Here is a 25,798-nt window from a genome sequence, read left to right on the forward strand (position 1 = left end):
AGGCAGCTCTCCAAATTGAAGCACAGGGGTTTTTTTTCCTCTCAATCCTTTCAATTTCAATCAATGCATAGCATGGGAGCCATGGAAAGATGATCAGACTGCCTTCTGGAGGAGGGAGGGAGGGAGGGAAGGGAGGGGAGGGGAAAGAGTGTAAAGTTCAAAACCTTCCCAAAAATGATAGGTGGGAACTACCATTGTCTATTAGTGGAAAACAAACAGAATATTTATATAATAAGAACAAACAAATGAAAAAGCAAACACTATTGAGAGAGATGGGGACCTAGGTCTTGGGCTGCCATCTTGCCCAACTCTCTCATTTTACAGAGGGACAGTGACAGGATCCAGGGTCCCCAGGAAGGGAGCAGCCCTCTGCCCCCGTCCAACTTCCCCAGGGGCTTGTGCACTCAACCTTGGCTCTGTGTTCCCTATGTAGCCAGCAGGTGTACCCAGTGCTGCTTGGAGAACAAGCAAGTTACCTGCCCCGGCCCCTCCCATGGGTGCTAAAAAAGAAAATCTCATGGGCTCACCTGGCACCTGACTGGGAGAAGCTGCCCTTAAATGTCGCACTTCAGACTGGGCAGCCATCATTCTTCCCTCGCCCTTATTTTTGCCCTTCTGTTTTCTGATCCTATCCAATGGCCTAGTACAGCAAGAACATGCCTGATTCTTCCCACTGCTTTAACCTGTCTTGTAAAACCAGTTTGGAAGGATTCCATTTTTCAAAAAGGAATTCCTCTGGTTTTTTCCATGACAGATCTTTCCCAGTATTCATTCTGCGCCCCCCATTCCCTCCAATTCCTGGTGTCTTATATCCTGCTCTCCGAGTATACTCTCCCGGGAGGGGGACCTGCAGAACATTTGAGCGGGAAGTGGGGCCTAGAAAATGGAATATCAGAGCTAATGGGACCCCAAAATATATAACGTCAGAGCTAGCGGGGACCCCCCAAATACAGAATGCCAGAGCTGATAGAACCTTCAAAACACAGAATGTCAGAGCCAACAGGCACCCCAAAATATGGAATGCCAGAGCTGGTGGGACCCCAAAACACAAATGTCAGAGCTAATGGGATGCCCAAAGCACAGAATGCCAGAACGGAGACAGAGGGGCCTCAGAATGCCTAATGACAGAGCTGGGAGGCCCCTCAGAACAGAGAATCAATGGCACACCATTTTATGATGTGTTGGGCTTGTGCTGGGCTTGTGCTGGTACTGGGCATGCACAGAGACAAAAGGAAAATCATTGCTGTTGAAATCAAAAGATCCCCTACCCCCCCCCCCCCAGGCTAAGGGGTGGGGAAGGGACAAGATCATCTTGCACAGGTAATGGGGAGCCGCTGTAGAGTCTGGAGCTGAGGAGCCATGGAATGAAAGAAAATGAATGTCTGGCCTGTGTCCCCTGATCTTGAACCTCTGACGTGGAACTTGGAACCTGAGCAAGTCAGATTTTAGGGTTCCATGGACAGCCAATTCGGAACTGTCACCAGGGAATGTGCAGCTGATTGGCTTGACTTACTCCCAACACCCAGAAGGCTGAGGAAGATGGGTTCTGGAGGCCAGAGCTAGTTGTGACCACGGTTCCAGCTCAGCCAGTGCTGAGAGACCAAGGCTCTGAGCTGAGCTTCCAGTGAGACCATCTGTTGGCAAGACTTCCCCCACCTCCCAACCCCAAGATGTTGGATGGCTCCTGTTCCATGGGGGACCCTTTCCCCATCTCTTAACTTAGTTTTGCCTCATAACTTTCTACTAAGACCCTGTCTCTCTCTCTCCCTCTGTGTGTCTCTCTCTCTGTCTCTGTTTTTCTCTCTTGATCTCTCTGTTTCTCTTTCTTCCTGTTTGTTGTCTTTGGATCTTTCTCTCTCTGTTATTATCACTCTCTGTTTGTCTTTCTCTTTCTCTATCCTTGAATCTCTCTGGATCTCTAGATCTCTCTATTTTTCTCTCTAGATCTTTCTCTTCCTGTTTGTATCTCTGTCTCTCTCTGTGTCTCTCTTCTCTCTCTGTGTCTCTCTTCTCTCTGTGTGTCTCTTATCTCTCTGTGTCTGTCTGTCTGTCTGTCTCTCTCTTTCATTCTCTCTTACTCCCTCCATCCTCTGGTGGACACAGGCACTATTCTTGTTAGGGGATGACTACCTGACAAAGGCAGTGTGGTGTAGTAGAGAGAATCACTGGATTTGAGTGCTGGCTTGGTCATTTTATAATTTGGCAAATCACTCTGCTCCTAACCTCCATTTCCCACCTTCATACCTTTGTCTATGATGTTCTCGATGCTTGGAATAGCTCTTCTGAGCCTCAATTTCCTCATCTGTAAGATGGGGTCAAGTTAATACATGTTCCTATCTCATTTTGCAAGCTTCAGGGTTCTTCTCATTATATTTCCCAGGGATCCCTGCCCAGGACCATCTCTTGCATGGCCTTCTGAGAGGACCAGGTTCTCTGGCAAGCGCTGAGTCTGATCTTTTCCCTTTTGACTCTCTTCTACCCAGGAACTTTTGAGATCTATTGCCAAGAAGGCAACCACCTCCAGGCAGGAATGAGGGCATCCTACAACGTCTCCATGTGCCAAGGCAAAAGGTCTGGAGCCCGGCAACGTTACCAAGCAGTTCGCACCTATTACATCATGGCTGAGGAAGTGGAATGGGACTATTGCCCTGACCGCAGTTGGGAGAGAAACTGGACTAATCAATCAGAGAAGGAGAGGTGAGGAGATCTACTGGGAGGGAAAAAGTCAAGACAAACATTTAGCTAAGAAGGGTCTCATCATTCATGAAATCCAAGGTCCAGGACATAGTTCTGGACTCTGAGTTATAATGATCTCCTGGCCTGGGGCAGCTAGGTGGCACAGTAGATAGAGCACCAGCCCTGGAATTAGGAGGATCTGAGTTCAAATTTGACTTCAGATATTTGATAGCTGATTGACCTTGGGCAAGTCACTTAACCCCATTGTCCCCCAAAAAACAAAAATAGAAAGGAAAATATCTCCTGGCCCCTCCCCTCAAGGAAAGGCATCTAGCGGGTGCCCACAGAGGGCTGAGCCTAGAGTCATGAAGACCTGAGTTCAAAAGCCTCAGACAATGCTCTAATTTCTCTTCAGATCGCATAAATCTTTCGCCTTTTACCAAAAGCCTCAGCCACTCACTAGCTGTGTGACTCTGGGCAAGTCACTTCCTTTCTGTCGGTCCTAGTTTCCTCAGCTGTTAAATGGGGATCACAACGTACCTCCCAGGGCAGTTAGGAAGATCCAATGAGACAATATTTATAAAAAGCCCAGTGCTTGGCCCTATGTAAATGTTCCTTATTATTTCAGGGGTGGGAGATGTCAGGGGAAGCCAGCAAGCTGTGATCTAGAGGAGAGGGCCAAGCAAAATATCATGGGAAAGGTGAGGAAAGGGCCTCATGGGTGTGGGGGCATCTGGGCTGGGGGACTTTAAGAAATAGGAAAAAAGAGAGATGAAGTCTATTCCAGATGTTAGGGAAAGGATGAGCAGAGTCATGGAATGAGAGGACCAGCAGGAGGCTTTGATCTGGAAGAGAGCTCAGGGCCTAAGTAGCCTAGGCTTCAGAGAGAGGAAGAACCTGCTCAGCATGGCACATGGTAGCTGAGTTCTGGAACTGGGAGGGGGGATGGGACCTTAGAGACTAGTTGGATCAAATCCCTCATTTTACATATGGGGAGACTGAGCCCCTATTGCAGGGGAGAGAAATGATTACTCAATGTCCACCATGAGATCCTAGATCTTGAGCTGCACGGGATCCTCTTGTGCAAGTTTTTCATTTTACAGTTGAAGAAATAGAGGCCCAGAATGCAGAAGTCCAGGCTCCCACGGGGATTTAGCGTTTGAGATTGGATTTAAGCCAAATATTCCTGACTTCAAGTCTGCTCCTACACCCACTAGTTCTCACTGCTTCGAGGGTAAGGATAAAGAGTAAGCCAGTCTGGTTGGAGTGCGGATGCTGCTCCTAAATGTCACTGAGGCTGAGGCCAAGCGAAGCTTAATTTAGAGCTAGGTGGCTGGGTGGATGCAATTGGAAAGACCTACCTAGCTTGGGAGCCTCTTGGTACCAAAATCGGTGTCTGCTGTGCACTGGCAGAGGGGTTTTCCACACTAGGAGTTCCTCCTATCATTGCCCTCACACCTCCACTTCCCTGACTTGAGCCTGACCCCCATCTCCATTGGGTCTTCCCAGCTGCACAATGCTCCTCCTCTTTCCCAGATGACTTCCCAGCAGGATTTAACCATCAGTAATGTCAAATTCCCACCAAAAAGAACCAGTGGGGCCGTGTGCTGACTTAGAAAAACACTCATTAACATTCTCTATGTTATATTTTTCTCTTGAATCTGATTCAGCTGATACCTTACCAACTCTGATCTAGTCCCGCCCCCTCCCCCCCCTCATGGCTTCCTCTTGGAGCAGAGGAGAACTTGGGGGATGGGCTAAGCAGCCAATTTAGACTCCTAGAAGGCAGTGACTCCCCCCCCCCCCTTTTGTGTCTGGTCAGGGCGTGATACTTTCTCTTACTTATCCCATGTCTCTACTCAGCTGCCAAATCCAGTTCATGTCTTGTCTGTGCAGCCATTACCTTTATTCAGGCTCTAGTCCCCTCTGGTTTTATCCATTGCATGGCCTCCTAATTAGCCTTCCTGTCTCTAGTCTTGCTACTCTTCAACCCATCGTGCACAAAGATCCCTTGGTGACATTCAGAAAGCAGAGGCCAGTCACGCCACTCTCCTATTCAGTGAACTCCACTAGCTTCCTATTACCTCTAAGATCAAATATTTTATTTTTCAGTCATTTAAGTTTATCTGACTCTCTGTGACCCCATTGGGGGGTTTTCTTGTCAGAGATACTAAAGTGGTTTGCCATTTCTTTCTCTAACTCATTTTGCAGATGAGGAAACTGAAGCAAACAGGGTAAAATGGCTCGCCCAGGGTCACGCATCTAGTAAATGTTTGAGACCAAATTTGAATTCAGGTCCTCCTGTCTTCAGGCCCAGTGTTTCATCCTCTGAGCCACGCTGGCTGCACCAAGATCAAACATAACCTCTGTTTAAAGCCTTTCATAATCTTTCCTACTCTTCTGGTCTTCTTCCATGTGATTCCCTTCTGTACATTCTATGATCCAATTAGACTAGTCTCTTTGCCATCTCTGGCCTCCTTGCCTTTGCCCTGACTGTTCCCATGCCTAGAATGCTCCTCAATGCTTAATAATTACCTTTTGTGGTTTGTTTCCAGAGTAACACAGTTGTTCTGCCAATTATTACCTTTTCTTCCCACTCATCTTGAGCCTCTCCCTTTTCCCCAGCCCCTTCCCCACTATTTACAAACCTGCCTCTGTTTCCCCACCTCCCTTTCGCTGCCAAATTCATCCAATGGATGGTTTCCTGTTGCTACCATTTCTCTTGTTTTTTTGTTATTGTTTTTTGCAAGGCAGTGGGGTTAAGTGGCTTGCCCAAGGTCACACAGCTGGGTGATTCTGAAGTGTCTGAGGCCAAATTTGAACTCAGGTCCTCCTGACTCCAGGGTCAGTGCTCTATACACTGTGCCACCTGGCTGCCCCAACCACCATTTCTCTACCCATCACCAGCCTTCCATCTTTGGCTTCTACCCCAGCCTCTCTGTGGAAAGGATTCTCTGCTGCTTGCCATTTATTTTCTGTTGGAAATCCAGTGGCCTTTTCAGCATTTACGTCTTTCCTGATCTCTGTAGCTCTTGTCACAGTTTCCCACCCACACACATTGATTTGGGTGACTGTTATCTCCTGGATCTCCCACCTGTCTGGTGGCTCTTGGAGTGAGTCATCCTTTATCTTCCATTGCTATGGTGAGGGGGTGGAGGGTCCCCAAGGCTCTTCTCTGGGTCTGCCTTTTATTCTTCTCTTTCAACATTAGGGATTCAGTTAGCTAGCAGCTCTCTCTGGGCAGTGGACATGGTGGATAAAGTGGTTGGTTTGGAGTCAGTAAGACCTGGGTTCAAATCTCACCTACAATATATGATTTTAGGCAGCCTTTCTGGTCTCAGTTTTCCCATACTTAATATGGGAGAGCAGCAGAGTTAACTCTGGGTTTTAATGTATGATTCCTTAATTCTGATTCTTTTTTCCCATAACATCTGTAGAAATCTCAGACTTCTTGACCCAAGGATTTTGCCTCTTCTCTAGACTCATTTTTATGGAAGGCACTCCAGGCTTCTGTCCTGACTGGTCCTTCTCTTCCTCTCCCTCCTCAAATCTAATCAGTTTTACAGACTGATCAATTCTCTCTTCTCAACATTCTCAGTATCTGCTCCCATAGCTCTACCTCACCACATATTAAGCCTCTGCCTTAGTGCAAGTGGTCATCAGTCTGCCTTGGACTATGCAGATAGCCTCTGAACTGCTCTGCCTGCCAGTTTCTCTCCCCTTGACCCTCCATCTTCTACTCAGTTGCAAAAGTAATACTCTCCTTATCCAAGTCTGATTATGTTATTCCCCTCCTCAAAACCCTTCTGTAGCTCCCTATTGCCTTTAGGAAAATTTAAAAACTCCTAGGTCTGGCATTTCCTACTGTAACCGCTGCTACTTGAGTTTGGATCTGCCTGTGAGGAATCATTATTCAGACTCAGGAAAGCAAGGGTGGAAATAAAACAACAATTTATTAACAGAAGTTACAACTCATAGTAATGGATAGGTAGAGAGATAACAGAACAGCCAAGCAGCATTGCTTGGGCCAGCAGGTCAGAGAAGACTGTGGCCCTGAGTGGGAGTCCAACCCAGGTTTTTGTGTCTCACCTCTCATCCAGAGGGAGAAAGGTGAACTCCCTTTCCCTTATTCGACTTGGAATTGGGTAGAAAGTGAAGTCTAAAGAGATCAGTATACAAATTTTACATTAGACAATGAATCAATGGTACATCTTTACATCAAGAATGAGGATCTCACCCAATTTGACAGGATTAGCAGCCTTCAAGATTATAAATTTTGTTTCTGTTGCAGTCATAATTCTTTATATCTCTTCCATGGTGGTCAATTTACATCTCCACCCGATTTCTACATTCACAATTCTCTTCATCTTTCCCCTACATCATTCCCCCCTCAAAATTATTCAGGACCCAGATTCTTCTAGGCCTTTTAGAGTCTATTGGAGATGAATGCATTACAGGGAAGACTTCATTGAGGCAGGGTCCAGAGAATGATCAGCTAGCAAAGGTGGTTGGCATTCTGCAGAGGCTGGTTTCAGAGATACAAAGCTACAGAAACAAAACTCAAGGGAAAAAATTGAGGAAGCAAAAACCAGAGATATTGTAACAAAGAAGGCTATTTAACAGAGGTCCAATAATTAGGGAAAAAAAACTAGGTCTATAAGGGGCAAGAATTATACTTTATGATCCTAAGCCAGTATCAAAATACCTTTTATAAGAACATGGGTTCCAATATAACATAAATTTGTTGATGGATGCCTCATAAGTTGGAAACAAAAACTCAAAAATAGTATAAACAAATGTACTGAAAAAGCATTTTAAAACTGCAAGTGGGGGGCGGCTCCGTGGTGCAGTGGATGGAGCACCAGCCTTGGAGTCAGGAGTACCTGATTTCAAATCTGGCCTCAGACACTTAAAAATTACCTAGCTGTGTGGCCTTGGGCAAGCCAGTTAACCCCCATTGCCTTGCAAAAAAAACAAAAACAAAAAACTAAAGAAAACTGCACATGTCCAAAAAGTAATTTGCAACAAAATTTTCTATTTTGCTTTGGCCATGTTTAGAATGAACAAAAATTCTAGTTGAAGAATGGATCTTTCCTTCAAAGCAGTCAAAGATATACCAATAAGGCATTATCCTGATATAAACAGCCAAACTTATATTTCTTTTCCTTAAGGGAATTTGTGGTAAAAAGTCATATCCTATATTAAAAGGCCAACTCTCATACTTAATTCTGATGCATCTGGAATGATCATGACAATTTGCTATTACAGAGAATGTTCCCTTAAGAAGTCATACAGACAATCCTTTTCAATGAGCCAGGTGAGGGATTCATTTAAGAGGATCCTAACCCAGTTGAGATTAGGGTCGTTCTTTCAAAAGTCACTTACTCTATCTGCAGCATTTAACATCAAACCCCATAGGGTTAAATGGGTTCATTTGCATATTGTCTTTCTATTTTATTATACCTGATGTCAGGCAGATCAATATGTTGTAATATTAGCAAATACCTATAACTAAAGCTTCAGGTGGCTTGAGCACTAAGGAGAACCAAGAGTGTGCCAGGCTGTAATTTGGCAGAAGAGATACAGGGAAAAAATTATAATTCAATTGTTACTCATGTACCTCAGGACAGTGCTGTAAATGAAATGCCACAAACAGATTTTGAGATATAAAAACAATGCAATAACCCTAATTTATATTTTTTATAAAATCAACTTTTTGCAATGAACTCATTTAGTTATTAACTATGTTTAAAATAACTAAACATCTTACAACTAGAGATTGCCACAGAAAAATCTCAAATTATCATTATTTTTTCTTCCTCATGTTACATACGTGTTTTTCCTTCAAAGCAAATAACCACAGTTTAGTTGCAGTTTACATATATAGCTAGAAAATTCTATATGTAAACTTTTAACTACTAGCCATCTTCAAAAACACAAATGGTTATTTTCAGAATTCTATAAAAACTATTAGAACAACTTAGGTAACCTTAAATTTCTGACGTGTGTTATTGATTCCAATGCAATAAAACAATAGTAAAAACAACCAGGCATTCAAATCAAACAACATGAATTATTAAGTTTTACAAAATAATATTTCCATCATTATATTATGCATGAATCCACAGATGTATCCCAGAAGAGGGTCATATTTTGTGATATTTCCCTTACCACTCCTTCAAAGCAATCACATGTTAATTCCAGGTTTTTAACATTATAGTATTCAAATAGCTTCCATGTTCACAAGAGAATCAAACACTGTAAATGTGATTGAAGTTGCAGAAGAATATCACATAACTGATAGATACATCCTATTCATCAATAAGTTACCTTAGAGGGACCACACAACTGCTATGTTCAGTCAAAGCTGCCTGCAGCTACCATGAGGAAGTCCACATTCTTGACTTCTTTAAAATTAAGCATACATTATTAATTTACATTGGACATAAGTTTCTGATTTAGAACCAGAGTAAAATGCTATACATGCTAGACAATGTTAATACATTTTCTTATTCTCAAATACTAGATGTTAAGTAGATTTTACTTTTAGTCATATATATATATGTGTATATATATATGCACACAAGGACACATATACATATATATATTCCTTCCATAAACATAAGAGACAAAGATTATTACAAACTTTCTCCTTTTACCAATAAAGGGCCTCGTGAGATTGTTGACAATTATCAAAATCAATTTAACATCAAAACAAATCAGATCACAAAATTTAGTACAATATTTCTCTTTCCCAAAAGAAATAAGTAAATGTATTACATAAAATATTCCCAAATTCCTTGACATACAATTTATCTCAATTATATTTTCCTTCTTAGTAACACATATAAATTCTCAAGACTTGTTACAGAACTTTCAAAGGTGACAATTACTCTCCTTTAACTACTCAGATTTAACTCTCTTTTTTCAACACCAGGTGGTGACTTTTTTTTTTTGCAGGGCAAACGGGGTTAAGTGGCTTGCCCAAGGCCACACAGCTGGGTAATTATCAAGTGTCCTCGACCGGATTTGAACCCAGGTACTCCTGACTCCAGGGCCAGTGCTTTGTCCACTGTGCCACCTAGCTGCCCCAGGTGGTGACTTTTTCCAATCAAAGGCCTTCCTGCCCTCTTTTCAAAGCCTCTTGAGGGCCCGAAGTCTACATTGACTTAAAGTCTCAATTAACATAAATTGAATACATCCTTCAATCAATATTTGGTTAACAAAAATTTCACTCACAGCTGAAATCATTTCAAACTTTGCCCTTATAAACTTTTAAATGGTGCAAAGGAATAGGCTCAGATCCCAACTTCATTAATTACTTAAAATTAGACCTTTTAAGCAATTAAATTCAAAACCCAAACTAAAAGAGTAACATTTAACTCAGCTAACCGTACCTATTTCAGATCTGAATTACACACACACACACACAGACAATACAGAAACATTTTCCCACTTCTCCAGGCCAGTGGAGAGATGTAAAAATGTCCCATTGGTGTTTAAATACACACACATATATTTAGATTATATATATTTTTGAATGTACCAATTAAGACCAGTCAAAAAATAACCTTTAGAATCAATCAGCTTTTCTTGAGGAACCTCTTATATATATTCATTAAGATTTTGAAATAGCCAACCAATAGTTAAAATTGAATGCATTCTTAAGTAACTTTATAAAGTTCAAATCCAGTTACTCTATTACAGCAATATTAGTTATTAGCACAGACTTAATTAAAAGATGAAATATGAATTTTCTAGTCCCAGAAAAAGTTATCTTCCCCCCTCCCCTCTTTTTTTCCTTAACTAATTGACATGAGGCTTCTCAATCAATCTGCCCATTTGCCTTCCCCCTCCCAAGGTGAAGCTTTCTCAGCCCAGCTAAATGGGGCTTGGAATTGATAAACACGTGTAGCCTAAGGAAAATGTGATCTCTGCCCACAGTGGGGCTAAAACAAGTTTTGGGGATCTTAGCCTTCCTGCAGTGAAGCCTGCATTCCATCTGAGACATAGGCTGGAGTTTCAAAGTTCTAAAAAGGAAGGTTTTCCTTCTCCCTCTCTCCTCCCCCTGCAGAGGGTGGGGGCAGCAGAGAATGAGAGAGAACATTTCTAAGAGAAAGAGAAAGAGAGTTCCACCCAAAGATAATTTCCTGAAGTTCAGGTGTTTTGCTTTTATCAAATCTAATTCCATCCAAGGAGCAAGCACACAGCTGGGGGCGGGGAGGGGGGGAGTCTTTGGTTGCACATTTTCCCCATGTTTTAATTTTCCATCAATTTATAGGTAGGCAAACATGTCAATTAAACATACACCAAATGTCCTTCCTTAATAACCCTCACTCCACAGTGTGTGGGACGAATGCCACTTAAATAAATTTCAGAGATTTCTCAAGGTATGAAGAGAAAGTTTTATTCATTTCTCCAGAAACGGACCCCAATCAAGTACAGAGACTGAGGCAAAGGGAAAAGACCCAAGGGTCACATTTATCCTAACTCGATCTCCCCCACCACTGACCCATCCTCATTAATGAGGAATGTGGTCTTCACAACCTAAACTCCTAAATTAATCTTAAAGAAAAAAGCATATAATTCAAACAGAAACTCGATTATCCCTTCAGCCCCGGAAATTGAATGGACATCCAGATTTCAACAGATAAGACGGGGTCAGTTGACTCTTCACCAGTATCCCAGAAGTTGCTTGTCAGGGGAGGAGGGGCACATAGTTCGACTATTTCCTAATCTCTAATATTCTACTGGAGAAATCTCAGACTTTATCCCACTCAATCCCTCCTCTTTATTCTGATGAGATTTTTTTCAAATTTCTGTAATATAAACTTACCTTGCTGGTCCATCTGATCATCATCCTCATGATTTATGTTGTTAAGAGGAATCCATCCCTGTCTGGTTGGAAGTGTCACCATTTTATTAAAACTATCCTGAACCACCTGGGTTTTTGAGTGGCTTGATTGGCCAAAAGATCTAAGGCCCTAGCTGTTTGATTAGTAATACTTTCTACAACTGCCTGGAGCCTCATTATTCTGTTCAGCATATAGATAGGGGCCCTATATCCCCAGCTTCCATCCTATGCCCAGGTAATAGGCCCTTAAGTCTAGATAACAACTCCCTGATCAACCCTATATAGCAACTCTGACCAACAATTTGGACAATTGGTTTAGGCAGTAGTCCTTCAAATTGAGAAATGTCCCTCTAGTGCTACTTGGTCTTCCAGGAATATAGGCTATAATATGGTTCCTCCTTACTTCCAGGGGGCCCTCTTAAATAGGCCATATAATCATCATGATATGAGAGGTACATTTCTAAAGTTGCTGTACCGCCTTCCACTGGCAAGTTTTTATACCGATATCAGGAAAGATCCTCCTAGCTCCAAAATTGATCAAAATAAATTCCTGATTTTGTGCCATTGGACCAATCCCAATAATAGCTACTATACCTAGTCATGTTCCTTAAATTATTTTTCTTGCAAACGGCCATTTCCGCACTTTCCTTGCAAGTCCATACTAAGTCATCATCAGTTTCCCTTTACAAATGTCCCAGTCTGTGTATCTTTACAAGAGATCCAGGTACCATCATTCATCTCACATGAGTCTGAGGCCACCTGTCTCTAAGTTGCACAGTCCTGAATATATGTGCCCTGCTTCTGGACATGTCCAGACATTTGCTGCTACCCAGGAAAATATCCTGGCCAGTCACTTATAAACAGTAGTCACCCTGAACTGACGCAGTCATATGCCACTGGCATCTCTCTCCTCTGGATCAGAATCCTGTGCCACCATGCACCTCTGACCAGGGACTGAGAATCTAGGGCAGACCCAGGGGTACTGTAACCCAAGGCCAATTCTCAAACTGCTGTGAACTACTGCAAGACCAACAGTTAGCCACACCAAAAGACTGGGCATTGTCTAAAGCAGAGATAGGACTCTCCATAGATAGAATATACAGACTCATGTAGATATAATCATGCCACCCAATAATCTCCCTCTTTCTCTCTCAGTGGAGAACCTTTTTACCCTGCCTCCTCTCCTCCTTACCTCTACACACCAGAACAGCTACCACCAGGTCAGTGAGGGAGGGGCTGATCTCTACATGGGGACCACTGAACAACTACTTCCTTCTCCTCTTGGAATGATATGTAAACCACTTTACAAAGTTCTCAAAATCCATCTTTGGTATACAAAGGCAACCCTGCTCAGATCTTCTGTCCACATACTTTTACTAATTTCCATACTTAACAAATGGTTCAAAAACCCCAATTGTCTCTTTGTCTGGATTTTCTTTCCAACTCTTTCCAAACCTCTGACCCAGACTATACAGCTCACAGTTTCCCTCCTTTTCATTAGCTCGTCTTGGCTTTTAATTCATACTATTCTGAACTAGAATCACATAGCTTATACAGCTATATAAATCACAGATATGACTCCACTTTTCACAATACATTTTCCATTCCAAGGGTTTAATATTTAACATTTCTGGATTATAGCTGCTAAAACCCTAGAGAAGGCAAACAGTCATTCAAAAATCCCTTAGCCTAATTAGAATATTCCCTGCCCCCTTCAAATAGAGTAAGCTGAATACCTTTTATAGAGGAACAATCCTTTCTGGGGGGGGGGGGTTCATCTTCTATTCTTCAATCCTTACATGTCCTATAATTTTCTGTTATAACTAATATTATCAGAATCTATATTGATAAATTCCTGAAGCTTTAATGATGCCATATCATTCTGGAAAAAGTATAACTAGTTGCCTGTGTACTGGAATAACTTGGTAACTACAATATATACCGTAGGATTAACTTGACTGTCTTGTCTTTCTGAAATTTATTTTTCCACAACTTTCTCAAATTAAAATCTCTTTCCTGTTTCTTTAACTTCAAAATAAGGTCCCTTTTAACACCCATTTTACAAATTCTTTCAGAAGTAACTCTCTCTGAGTCTTTGTTTTGAAAGGGGGGAGCACTCTGGCACCACAGAATCACAGAGATCAGGGAAGAGAAGGGAACATAAACAGGGAAGCTGGGGGGGGGCTTCTCATAATGGTAGAATAACAGGGTGAGTAGTTTGGTCTCAGTCAGTTTAACACCATAATCCATTCCTTTTTAAATAAAATTAAAAAAAAAATCTCTCTTATAAGTGCTCAAGAGACAGCCCAAGGAAGTCTTGAGGGGAACTCCCTGACTCCCCCTTTCCCCCACAAGTAAATAGATAACCTAAACACATAAAGACAGACAACACACAAACACAGATCACACAAACACAACAGAATCTTTCACACTGACAATTTCAACATATATCAACAAACACAGGCCAATGGCAAATTCCTGATGTCTCAGGAATACCATGAGGGGAAATTTCAGTGTCGCATCCGACAATCTCTCCCTCCCAAAGGCAAACCAAATGTGTTCCTTCTCCTATATCTTTATTTCCCCATACAAGACAACAATACTTAATCATTTTCATCTTACTTTTACCTTATTTACCTCGAGGGAAGGCTTAGGACAGGGCCCTTCCCATTTTAAATATTGGCAGAGATGTCTCAGGATCAAGTGCCTTCAGATCCAAGTCTCTTACGTTCAAACTAGAAGGGGTCACCCCCAACCTTCAGTCACCTAAATGGACCCTCCAGGAATCTAGTGCCTTCAGATTCCAAGGTTCACATCTTTTCTTATTTGGGCCTCCATGTACAGAAATTGCTGACTGCTCTTCGTTTTTTGCTGCTGATTTGCTCTTTCTTCCTACCGAGTCTCTCTACTTTGGGTCACTTGCACAGAGGGGAAACCAAGGCCCTCAGAAAATGGCAAACTGCTGAATTTGGGCAGGGGCTCCTTTTTGCCAAGTCCTGAAAGGCTGCAGTCCCCAATGGGCATGTAATCCCATACAAGTCCCCAAACTGTGTGGGACAAATGCCACTTAAATAGATTTCAGAGATTTCTCAAGGTATGAAGAGAAAATTTTATTTGTTTCTTAAGAAACAGGCCCCAATCAATTACAGAGACTGAGGCAAAAGGGAAAAGATCCAAGGGTCACATTTATCCTAACATGATTCCCCCCCCCCACCCAACCTCATTAATGAGGAATGTGGTCTTCACAATCTAAACTCCTAAATTAATCCAAGGGAAAAAGCATATAATTCAAACAGAAACTGGATTATCCCATCAGCCCCAGGAATTAAATGGACATCCAGACTTCAACAGATAAGACAGGGTCAGTTGGCTCTTCACCAGTATCCCAGAAGTTACTTGTCAGGGGAGGAGGGGCACATAATTCAACTATTTTCTATTCTAGAATATTCTCAGACTTTATCCCACTCTGGTATAAACCAAAGATACCTCAGAACTGCCTTCTCTGGTCAGTCTGAACAAAACAGGACAGGCCCAAATAAGGGCAGCCAAAAACAACACAGGGCAGACCCACACCAGGGCTACTACAAAACGCCACATGGGATCAGCTTAGCTGACATCCCACAAAACTTAACCTTTTTCCATTTTCTGGAAAAAGGGACAGAGAAAGAGGGCTAGAGGTCCAATAATTTTCCTACTTTCCTAAAAATCTAGGATCTAAAAAAAAGGGTGTGCTTCTCACCTATGGAGCGCCATCCAATTTCCCAAGTGTGGGCTGAGTCTCCTAACTGGCTCACCATTATGTAGCCATTGGCTTTTTGAATTTGGTTTCTGCCTATGAGGAATCATTCAGACTTGAGAAAGCAAGGGTGGAAATAAAACAAAAATTTATCAAAAGAAGTTACAACACATAGGAAGAGATAGGGAGAGAGAGAAAGAGAGAGATAAAAGAACAGCTAAGCAGCATTGACTGAGCCAGCAGGTCAGAGAGACCTGCGGCCCCAAGCAGGAGTCCAACCCAGATTTTTGTCTTGCCTCTCATCCAGAGAGCAAAAGGTGAACTTCCCCTTACTGGATTTGGAATTAAGTAGAAGGTGAAGCCAAAGGAGATCAGGATACAAATTTTACATTGACCAATAAATCAATGGTACATCTTCACTTCAATAGGGGGATCTCCACCCAATTTGACAAGATGAGAAACCTTTAAGATTACAAATTTTGTTTCTGTTACAATCATAATTCTCTACAACTTTTCCATGATAGTCAATTTACATCTCAAGAGTAGGTGGTAGTCAATTTACATCCCCACCTGATTTCTACATTTACAATTCTCTTCATCTTTCCCCTGCATCAATACCCTCTATGCCCTGTCTTCACCTGACCGTTCCAGTCTTGTTTTATGTAACTGGCCTTCACGAACTCCATGTTCTAGTCAGACTGGTATATCTCACAACCTTCCTGTCTCTTGTAGGGCATGTACATGGAACATTCTTTTTCTTCATGATTCTTCGAATTCTTCTTTCATCCTTTATCCTTCCTCCAGTGATCCTGCCTTTACTTTTCTGTATTCATACTGCCCTCTCCAACTGAGTGTTAGTTGAGAGCACTAAAAGGGTGTCAACAGTTTGTCTTTTCCCTGCACAGTATTTGTTGCATTGGAGTCAGAATTTAAGTTATGCTTTGACCACTGACCCACTGTGTACCCTTGGGTAAGTGACTGCATGTCTCTGAGCTTTGGTTTCTTCACCTATAAGATGAGTCTCAGAGAGTTATTCTTTAATGAGAATACTTCCCTGCCAGGAATATCCTTCCTTCTCTTCTTCACCTTTCAGAATCATTCTCTTTCATCAAATTCAGGTGTCCCAGATTCAGTGGTGCCTTCCTTGAACCTTAAAGTTATTAATGTTCTCTCCTTGAATATTCCTAGACGGTTTATAATCATCTATTTTCCTCTTCTTGTATCATACTTATTTGGGCAGAAGTGCTTTTCCCTCCGTGGAATAACAGTGACAACATCAATGATAACAACACCAAGCATTTCTCTAGTGCTTTAAGGTTTGACAAGTCCTATACCTGATTGTCTCATTCCATCTTCAGAACCCCCTAAGGAACGTAGTGGTAGGCCCATGTAACAGATAAGAACATTGAAGTTGAAAGTAGTTTAACAATTTGGCTAGGATCAAACTCCAGGAAGGCAGGGACTCTAATTTTTGTCTTTGTTTAGCTCAGTGTCTATTACATGATTTTATAAAAATTGGATTGAAAAAGGTAGTTTGGATCTTATTTTTATTTTAAAAAAGATCAATATCTTTTTTTATTTTCTTCATTTCCCAGGGTGTGTGTTTGTGTGTTTGTTTGTGTGTGTGTGTGTGTGTCTGTGTCTGTGTCTGTGTATGTGTCCCTTTCACTCCTTCAAAGATAGAGGTGGAGAACCTCCTTATCCCCCCTCAGCCCCACCTTCAGGTTGACATCTACCTATTAATGACTCCTCTTTGGGTCTGATTATTTCAGGGCAGAAAGGGACCTCGGAGGCCATCTAGTACAAACCCCTCATTTTACAGAGGAGAAAACTGAGGCCCAGGTGGGGAAGGATCTTGTCCTAGCTCTCTTAGTTCTGAATCCCAGTCCCCAACCACTCCAAAGCATTCTTGATTGCGTATCCTGCCAAGTGGATCTGCTTAACTCTGCTATGTCACTTGGTCCATATCTCTCATCTTGCCCCCAAGGGCAGTGTGAGTGATTTTGTCAGATGTTTTGGTGAAGTCTAGCCATGCAGTGTCTACAGGAATTCCCTGATCTCCTGGGTTTGTGAACCTCTTCGAAAGGAAATAAGGTGAGTCTAGCTTGACTTATGCCTAGTTCTTTGTTAAACTGTGTCATGTTAACTTTTAGTGTTAACATTTCCCCCTGTAATTGCCCAGATAGCAGTCCTTTAATAATACATTTTATGTCTGTCAAAACACAAAGTCGAGTTCTTTGGCTCCCTTTGGGGCCTCCTTCAATCTTTCCTTTTTGAAAATGGATCTGCTCTCCTCCAGTCCTGTGCCCCTTCAGTGCCCTCCACCACCTTTCAAAGAGAAGCAGTCAATAGATAACCTCTTTGGCAGCTGTGTGGGGGCCTCCATAATGTGGTGCTCTGGGGCTGACGGCCACTCAGTTGCATCCCGGGTCTGGGGCAGGCATGTTCTCTTTTATTATCTACTCACTTAGTGAAAGTTTTGCCTCCCTATTGACCATTTTTTTCTGGCCTTCTCAGGCTGAAGACCATTTTCCTTGGCAGGAAAAAAAAATAAGAGCACAGTGGCATGGCAGATTGCTTTCTGGATTTGGAACTTAGAAAGCCTTGGGTTCAAATACTGCCAAAGGTACTTAGCTGTGTGACCTTGGACAAATCACTTTCTTTCCCTTGCCTGTGTGTGTGAGCTTGGACCATCTTTTCCCCTCTGTGAATCTCAATTTCCTCCTCTGATAAAAGGAGGGAATTGGACTAGATAACCTCTGAGGGCTTAGGATCTTTTTATGCCTTTGAACGCACTGCTTCCTTCACTCTTCCAATCCATTCATTGAGAGCTGTGCTTATCCTTTGGACAGTTCTGGGTCCTGCTTTTGCATTCAGCCTCAGTTACTCACCTTCACTTCTTTTTCCAAGACATGGTTGATAAAAGAGCTAGGCTTTGGGCCCACTTCCCACAGTTCTCTGATGTAGGCTTTTAGAATCTCATTCTCACAAGCCTCCCTGTCCTTCCTGGGCTGAATTCTGTCAAATTTTTAGATCATGGGGAACCTTTCAGGCCTAGCTTCTCTCTGAATCCCTTCCAAACTTATGGACCACCCTGCATTAGGCTTTCTGTTAACCAGCAACACTGGAAATTTGTGTAAAGTCACCTGAGTCCACGGCTCTGGACTTTATTGCTTGATCCCATCAAGCAATTATCTTCTGTCAATTACTGGCCTCCACTGCCATTTGCCTAGATTGGAATATAGCGGTTATATTCTACAACAATTAACGTGGCAGATGTATGTAGGAAACGTGCTCCTTTCCATCTGAAGCCTTTGTGAATGGATTCACAGCACTCCAGACAAATGTATACACATATGTACATATATATACACACACGCACATATATATAAACATGTGTATATGTACTAATGTGTATAGACTCATGGCTAGATGGATGGATGGACAGATGGACTCGCTGCCCTTGATCCAACATTCATCATTTCTCCATCCAGAAGTATAACTTCCTCTCAGAGATGACATCTTCACCAGCCATTCAATTCCCAAGTTATCTTTTCTCCTCAGAATTGTTCTAACTCCAATCCATCCATAGTAATGAGGACAACATCACCTGTGCCCCTGAGGTCTTGAGTCTCTGCTTTCAGTGGTTTTACCCTCCTGAGTAGCCAGACACGTGAGTGAGCCTTGTTGCGTCTTGGGGGGCTCAGCACCATGTCCACGGTGCATGTCTCTAGGAGACGGCAGACTTCTCTGGAATGAAATGCACGTCAACTAATAGATGACTTATCTTCCTTAGCAGAGAGCCACCAGCAACCCACTTCTTGTCCCATTCTTTGGCTTGGTGTCCTTCTGCCTCTTACAATGGATCTCTCACCCCATTGCTTGTCTCCATCTACCCATCCCCATTTCTTGGAGGATGATCAGGGGTCAACTCTGTTCCTCCTTTGGCCTCTTTCCTTCTCTATGACATTGTTCCATCCTCTTAGTCTCTTGATGTGAATTGGCATTCCTCTTAATCATTTTGCTTGGGTGGCGAAGTCATCCTTAACATTTCTAAGGAGATTTTAATTCTCCCCACTCCTGTGAGAAGTAGAAAGGTGTTTCCTGATGCTTTGGACCTTCTCTTCTTGGAGGGAGAATAGTTCAGGCCTTGAGGATCAGTTGCAATCTTCAGACACTGATAGAAGCATTCCCTGTAGGTTCCTACCCTCAGGGGATGCTAGAAGTCAGATTTTCTGCTCTCTTAGAGAGGTATAGGTCAAACTGTTTTTTGTTCTTGCTGGAAACTCAGACTTGTCCAAGGGCACTGCTCATTTCCTGTCTTCTAGTCTGGTGCTTTCATTACTTCGAATTACAGGTTTTAGAACTGCCAAAGATCTTTCCCTTTGACTTCCTTCCTTTAGATGGTGTTATCCCCATGTTCCAGGTGAGGACCCTGAGATTCAGAGAGCAGAGGTAACTTGTTCAGTCACATGCTGAATTTGTGGCAGAACCAAACTTCTTCCCACTGTATTGGCTTGCCTCCTCTTAGCTTGGGGTACAACTGAGAGGGACCAGTGACAGGAGACACTGCAGCTGCAACCCTGACCAGGCAATGGGACTCTCAGAGTATACCTGTAGAAAGGGGAGAATCACTTCTCTGTGCCTCAGTTTTTCCATCTATAGTATGGGACTATGTCCTTCCTTACATCTAAAAAGGAGCTGATATACTCTCCCCCTCCTCCCCCACTCCTCACCAGCCTCATCCCCCAGAGTAAGGAATTGTACCTAGAGAGCCAAGTGTTGATGACATACTTTCTGGATTTCCCAGCTATGGTCATGTCTTTCTGAGCAATGAAGATGGGCTCCTGGGTTCCCAATATAAGAAAGTTGTGTACAGGGAGTATAATGATGGCACCTTCAGTACTCCTCGCCCAAGGACTGGTCCAGAAAAGCATCTGGGAATTCTGGGTAAGCATACCAATGTTATCTCCCTTCTTTCTCCCTTCCCTTCTTTCTCTTCTCCTATACTTACAACCTGGCAGCCTGATCTGGGGTCAGGAATCTGTGATAAGGGGAAAGGAAAAAAAAACAAATCAAGGCACAGCTGGCTCCATCGAAGGCATCTGATTCAGAAGATTTGTTTAGAGACAGTTGGACACCTACTCAGCTAGATGGTTCATTAAATAGGGTACCAATCCCGGAGTCAGGGACACACGAGTTCAAATCCAGCCTCACACACACTTACTAGCTGGATGATCCTGAGCAAATCACTTAATATCTGCCTGTCTCAGTTTCTTTATTTGTGAAATAGGGACCATAACAGTATCTACCTCCCAAGAGTTGTTGAGAGGGTCCAATTGGAGAATATGTAAAATATTTAGGGCAGTACCTGTTGGATTGTAGGTGCTTCAGAAATCTTTCTTCTCCCCTTCCTCCCTCGCTCTGACTAGACCACAGAGTTGGACCATGTATTGGCTGGTTTGCCTACCTCCTAATTTGGCACATATGTTGCTGCTTACTATTAGTTTTATTTTTTCCTCTTTCTTTCTTTCTTTCTTTCTTTCTTTCTTTCTTTCTTTCTTTCTTTCTTTCTTTCTATCTTTCCTTCCTTCTTTCCTTCCTTCCTTCCTTCCTTCCTTCCTTCCTTCCTTCCTTCCTTCCTTCCTTCCTTCCTTTTTTCTTTCTTTTTTGTTTTTTGTGGGGTAATGGGATTAAGTGACTTGCCAAAGGTCACATAGCTAGTAAGGATCAAGTATCTGGGGTCAGATTTGTAGTGAAGTCCTCCTGATTCGAGGGCTGATGCTCTATCTACTCTACCACCTAGCTACCCCCTTCTTTACTATTACTGTTGAAAACACATTTGATGGAAGCCGTTTGATAATCTACCAGTCATTTCCAGAAATGCCCCATTACAAAATGAACTCTGACTTGTGACAAAATAGAACAATTGATGACTGTGAGGAGGGAGCTAGTCTGTTCTCCAATGTTTCCCCGTTGCTACCTCAGAGTTTGGCTTCCTTCTAATAATAATAGTTAACAATTGATAAGCATCTATGGTGTGCTAAACACTTTTCCCACATATTGCTTTGGATCCTCACAATTGCCTTAGGAATCAACTACTCTTATCATCCTCATTTTATACTTGAGGGAAATGAGGCAAACAGTTTAAGTGACTAGACTAGACTCACATAGCTAGAAAATGTCTTTTTTTTTTTTTTTAAATTTAAGGCAATGGGGTTAAGTGATTTGCCCAAGGTCACCCAGCTAGTTAGTATCTAGTGTCTGACCAGATTTGAACTCAGGTCCTCCTGACTCCAGGGCCAGTGCTCTATTTACTGTGCCACCTAGTTGCCCCTAGAAAGTATCTTGAGTCTACTTTTGAAGTCAGGACTTTTTGCCTCTAAGCCCGGGTCTCTAGCTCCTGAGTTATCTAGCTGTCTAATTAATTCAGTGAATGTTTAGGAGACATCTCCCACAGAATTATAATGACAGCTAGCGTTTATTAACCACCTACTGTGTCCCAAGCACTATGTGAAGTATTCTTTAAAAGAAATATTATCTCATTTGATACTCCCAACAACTATTATTATCTCCATTTTGTAGATGAGGAAACCGAGGCAAACAGAGGTGAAGTGACTTGTCTAGGAAATGTTTGAGGCTGGATCTGAACTTGGATTTTTAAATTTTTTCCCTTAGCTACTTAGCCTTTCCTTGGCTCTCCTTTGCTTAGCTCGGGGCCTAGTAAATGCTTACTTTTTTATTGATGATGTTGCTCATCTCAATTCTCCCTTGTTTATGTGAGAACTCTCACTTGATACAGTTATGAAAGGTTATTTTCTTTCATTTTTTAAGATGTGACCTTTTCTATTCATGCTTGCTCTCCCTTCAGAGACAGGTTCTATCTTTATAGCTATGTTATGGAGTCCAGTAAGTATTGGGTGATGTGACTGGAATCCAAAGAAAATCGAACAGTGGGTCAAGCAGTTGGCCATGAGCCACATGCTCCCCACCTGAACTGGTGAGCTACCTGCCCATTAAATGTAGGGAGAGTTACTGGAGCCCAGGTCCTTCCCTTGTCTTTCTGTATGGCCCAGGGTTTTTACACTTTTTAATAAAATTTTATTGTAAGTAAAAATATAAAAACCATTTGGAGCCCTTTGGCCAGAGGGATTTGGCCCATGGGCCAAGCTGTAGTTTGCTGACTCCTGCCTTAGACCCTGTCTGCCCTTGGGTTTGGTCAGAGAAGAGACTGCTCCCTTGTTGTACCAACAAGACCAGGCAGCTGGAGGAGACTTTGCCCATTTCAAGAGTCCCTTCAGGCTGCTCCTCTATTCTCAATTTTCCTTTCTGATCCATTAATGCAGCCCTGTTCTCTTCTTCTCTTCACCAGGACCACTGCTCCGGGGAGAAATTGGGGACATATTGACTGTGGTGTTCAAGAACAATGCCAGCCGTCTCTACTCTCTTCATGCCCCTGGGGTACTGGAGCAGGGGGTGGGTGCAGCACAGCCTGCTGAGCCTGGTGAGTGGGGCTCTTCTGGTGCAGGGATGGGGTCTATACTAGTTGTGTCTTGCTGTGGACTCTTGGCTTTCTTAGGCCTCTTCTGAGAGACCAGGATACTGGTCAGGACAAGGCCTCAGTGCAGGATCTCAGGTCTGTTGGATCATGATACTAATGAAGGCAGCCATCTTGGCCTGGGGAGGAAGTATAGAGGTTGGAGTCAAGCGATCTGTGTTCTAATCTAGCAAGTTATATTAATTCTCTGGGCCTTATTTCCTCATCTGTAAAACAAGGGGGTTGGATTTGATGTCCTCAGATATCCATTCCAAGCTTTGAATATCTGTGATCCCATTATTGGTTGTTAGGATAAACATTCCAAGTTTCTTCAGGTAGAAGATATTGCTAAGATAATTCCCATCTGAGACTGGGAGGATATGGTCCCTTGTGGAATCTCCAATGGGTAAAAAAGGGATTTGATTTTCCTTGCTTGTATTCAGAGAGGAAGAAGGTAAATAGCAACTGATTTAGTTGGTGAGGGCTTCAAGAAAAGCATACTCTGAAATTGGACCAATCTCCAAGTACAGTGGGCCACCTTAGGCTTTTGGAACTTGCCTGTCTCAGAAAGTTTTCAAGTGGAAGCCAGTCCTTCTGTTGAGGACATTGAAAAAGGACTTTGTGCTAAAGTCTTCATTGGATCCAATATCCCCAGGAGACCCAAGTGATTTTCAGATCTCAATGCACCAAAAGATGCTCCCATTGAAATAGGCACTGTATACCCTATCCCCTACTCACCCTACTTCAGGGGCCCCCATGACCTCAAGGGTCTGACAGGAAGTCCTCTCTTTAGCATTTCCAACCCCTCACATCCTGGTCCCTTCTGTGATTGCCAGCCTTTTTACATCTTGCATACCTGTGTAAGATCTAGCCACACTGGTCTGACTGCAGGTCCTCCCACTTGGTGTACCAGTCTCCATCTCTAGGTCTTTGTACATGTCAGCAACATATTTCCCTCCTTGCTCCCATCTCTTGGAATCCCTAAGTTTTCTCATGACTCAGCTTAAACACCACCTTCTGCTGCAGTCCCCAGTACTAGCATCCCCCCTTGTAGATCATCTTCCATCCTCTCTGTCTCTCTCTATCTCTCTCCCCTCTCCCCATCTCTCATAACTACATATACGCATCATAATATCATAATCCATATATACCTATATCTCCATGTATACAATGTCTCTACCTTTGGAAAGAAAACTTCCTGAAGTCAGGAGCTCTCTTTCCTTTCCCTTGGATCCTGAAGCTCATCAGTGCTTCCGAACTGAGTAACTGATGGCCTATCCTGGGTAGCTCAATTCAACAGGCTTACTAAATGCAGACTATATTCAAGACACAGGAACAGGATCATGACCAACTTAGAAAGAAAGGAAGGATTTGAATCCTGCCTCTGTGACTCCTGAGCAAATGACTTAACTTGAGGTACTCCCGTGTTGGGGCTTCCTATTCTGCAGGTTCCAGAATCTGGGAAATCATAGGCCCTTGGCATATTGATTTCCATGTGAGATTTGTAATTAAGACTGAGGGCAACTAGGTGGCTCAGGAGATAGAGCACAGGCCTTGAAGTCAGGAGGACCTGAGTTCAAATCCAGTCTCAGACACTTGTCACTAGCTGTGTGACCTTGGGCAAATTATTTCACCCCGACAGCCTCACATCCAGGGCCATCTCCAGTCATCCTGATTGATATCTGGCCACTGGACTCAGAGGAGCTCTGGAGGAGAAAGGTTGGCTGTGACTTAACACAGTATCCCCCTCACTGAAAATCGAATTCATGTGTTGTCATGGCATCACCTCCATGATGTCATGATTTTCTTCTAGAATGAAGGATAAACCTCATCCATGTGAGATACTATTCTAGAAATTAAAAGGCAAAACTAAATGACAGTCTGGGCCCTCTACATTCTATTGGAAAAGGAAGCACATGCACACATATACACCTTGTATGGCAGATTGGGTTGGCCTCAAAGTCATGCAGACCTCTCTTTCAGTCCTTCCTTTGCTAAATATTGACTGCACACTTGCTATTTACATGACATAAGTCCCATTGGGGGGTTGGAGGGGTGGGAAGTGGGAGGAGCGGAAAGAACCATGGGCTGGAGCAGTCAGCTTCCTGGTGGCCTTGAAGAACAGCAATATGAAGGAAGGAAGATTGACCAGAAGAAGAAAGGACATGATGTCAATGAGTCTGGTTGGCCGGACAGTGTTAGTCTACATCCTGACCTTGGCCCATGATGGCCTGGGTTTGGGAGGACCTGCCGGCCAAGCTTTGTTAGAAAGTTCTCCCTGCCCCTTTCCAGGTGAAGTGGTCATGTACCAGTGGAGGATCCCTGAACGATCTGGCCCCGGGCCCAATGACTCAGCCTGCATCCCCTGGATCTATTACTCTGATGTGGATCCCATCAAGGTAAAGTTTGGCCTGGATGGGGTAAGGCAGGGCTGCATGGGTCCTCATGATCATGGTTTAGAGGCCCAGCCTTGGGCTACTTGGGAGTCTGGGTCTTCTGAACTTGTATTTTCCTCCGCATTGAAGAGCTGGAGGTTAGAAATCAGGAGACCTGGGTTTTCTTCCCAGGTCAGTCCCTGACCTGCCTCAGCTTTCAACAGGAGTAAGAGTTTGTGCTTCTGTTGGGGTACAGACTGAAGACCAGGTCAGGGAATCATAAGTGCCCCTTTGCGTGACCTGGTATTGAGAATCGTAAGCCAAGACTTGGCAGGGCCCTCAGGGACGAGAGGAAGACACCGATGTTCAAGGAGGTTAAACCCATATAGGAACCCGGAGCTACAGGGGATCTCAGTCCCCTAGTCCAACCCTCTTATTTTCAGAAAAGGAAAATGAGGTCAGGGAGAAGTGACTTGCTAAGGTCTTAGCTCTAAAGCTGGTAGAGTCCTTAGAGGTCATGGAATCCAATCCTCTCATTTAACAGTGTAGGATTCTGAGGCACAAAGAGAAAGGTGCTTGCCCCAGATCACATAGCAGTTGTTCCCCACCAGACCTAAGGG

The 25,798-nt window shown here is 43.1% G+C and overlaps 1 protein-coding gene across 1 annotated transcript in view; it reads left to right on the top strand.

The window, feature by feature from the left end:
* HEPH (hephaestin) overlaps positions 1-25,798 on the top strand; it is an 83,426-nt gene that overhangs the window by 47,785 nt on the left and 9,843 nt on the right. Inside the window, exons 13-16 of the mRNA XM_074199882.1 lie at positions 2,484-2,697; positions 20,077-20,216; positions 22,639-22,770; positions 25,096-25,202. Of these exons, the coding sequence (XP_074055983.1) occupies positions 2,484-2,697; positions 20,077-20,216; positions 22,639-22,770; positions 25,096-25,202 (593 nt within the window). The remainder of the gene's footprint in view (positions 1-2,483; positions 2,698-20,076; positions 20,217-22,638; positions 22,771-25,095; positions 25,203-25,798) is intronic.

Source organism: Macrotis lagotis, chromosome X, assembly GCF_037893015.1.
Source record: "Macrotis lagotis isolate mMagLag1 chromosome X, bilby.v1.9.chrom.fasta, whole genome shotgun sequence".
NCBI lineage: Eukaryota > Metazoa > Chordata > Mammalia > Peramelemorphia > Peramelidae > Macrotis > Macrotis lagotis.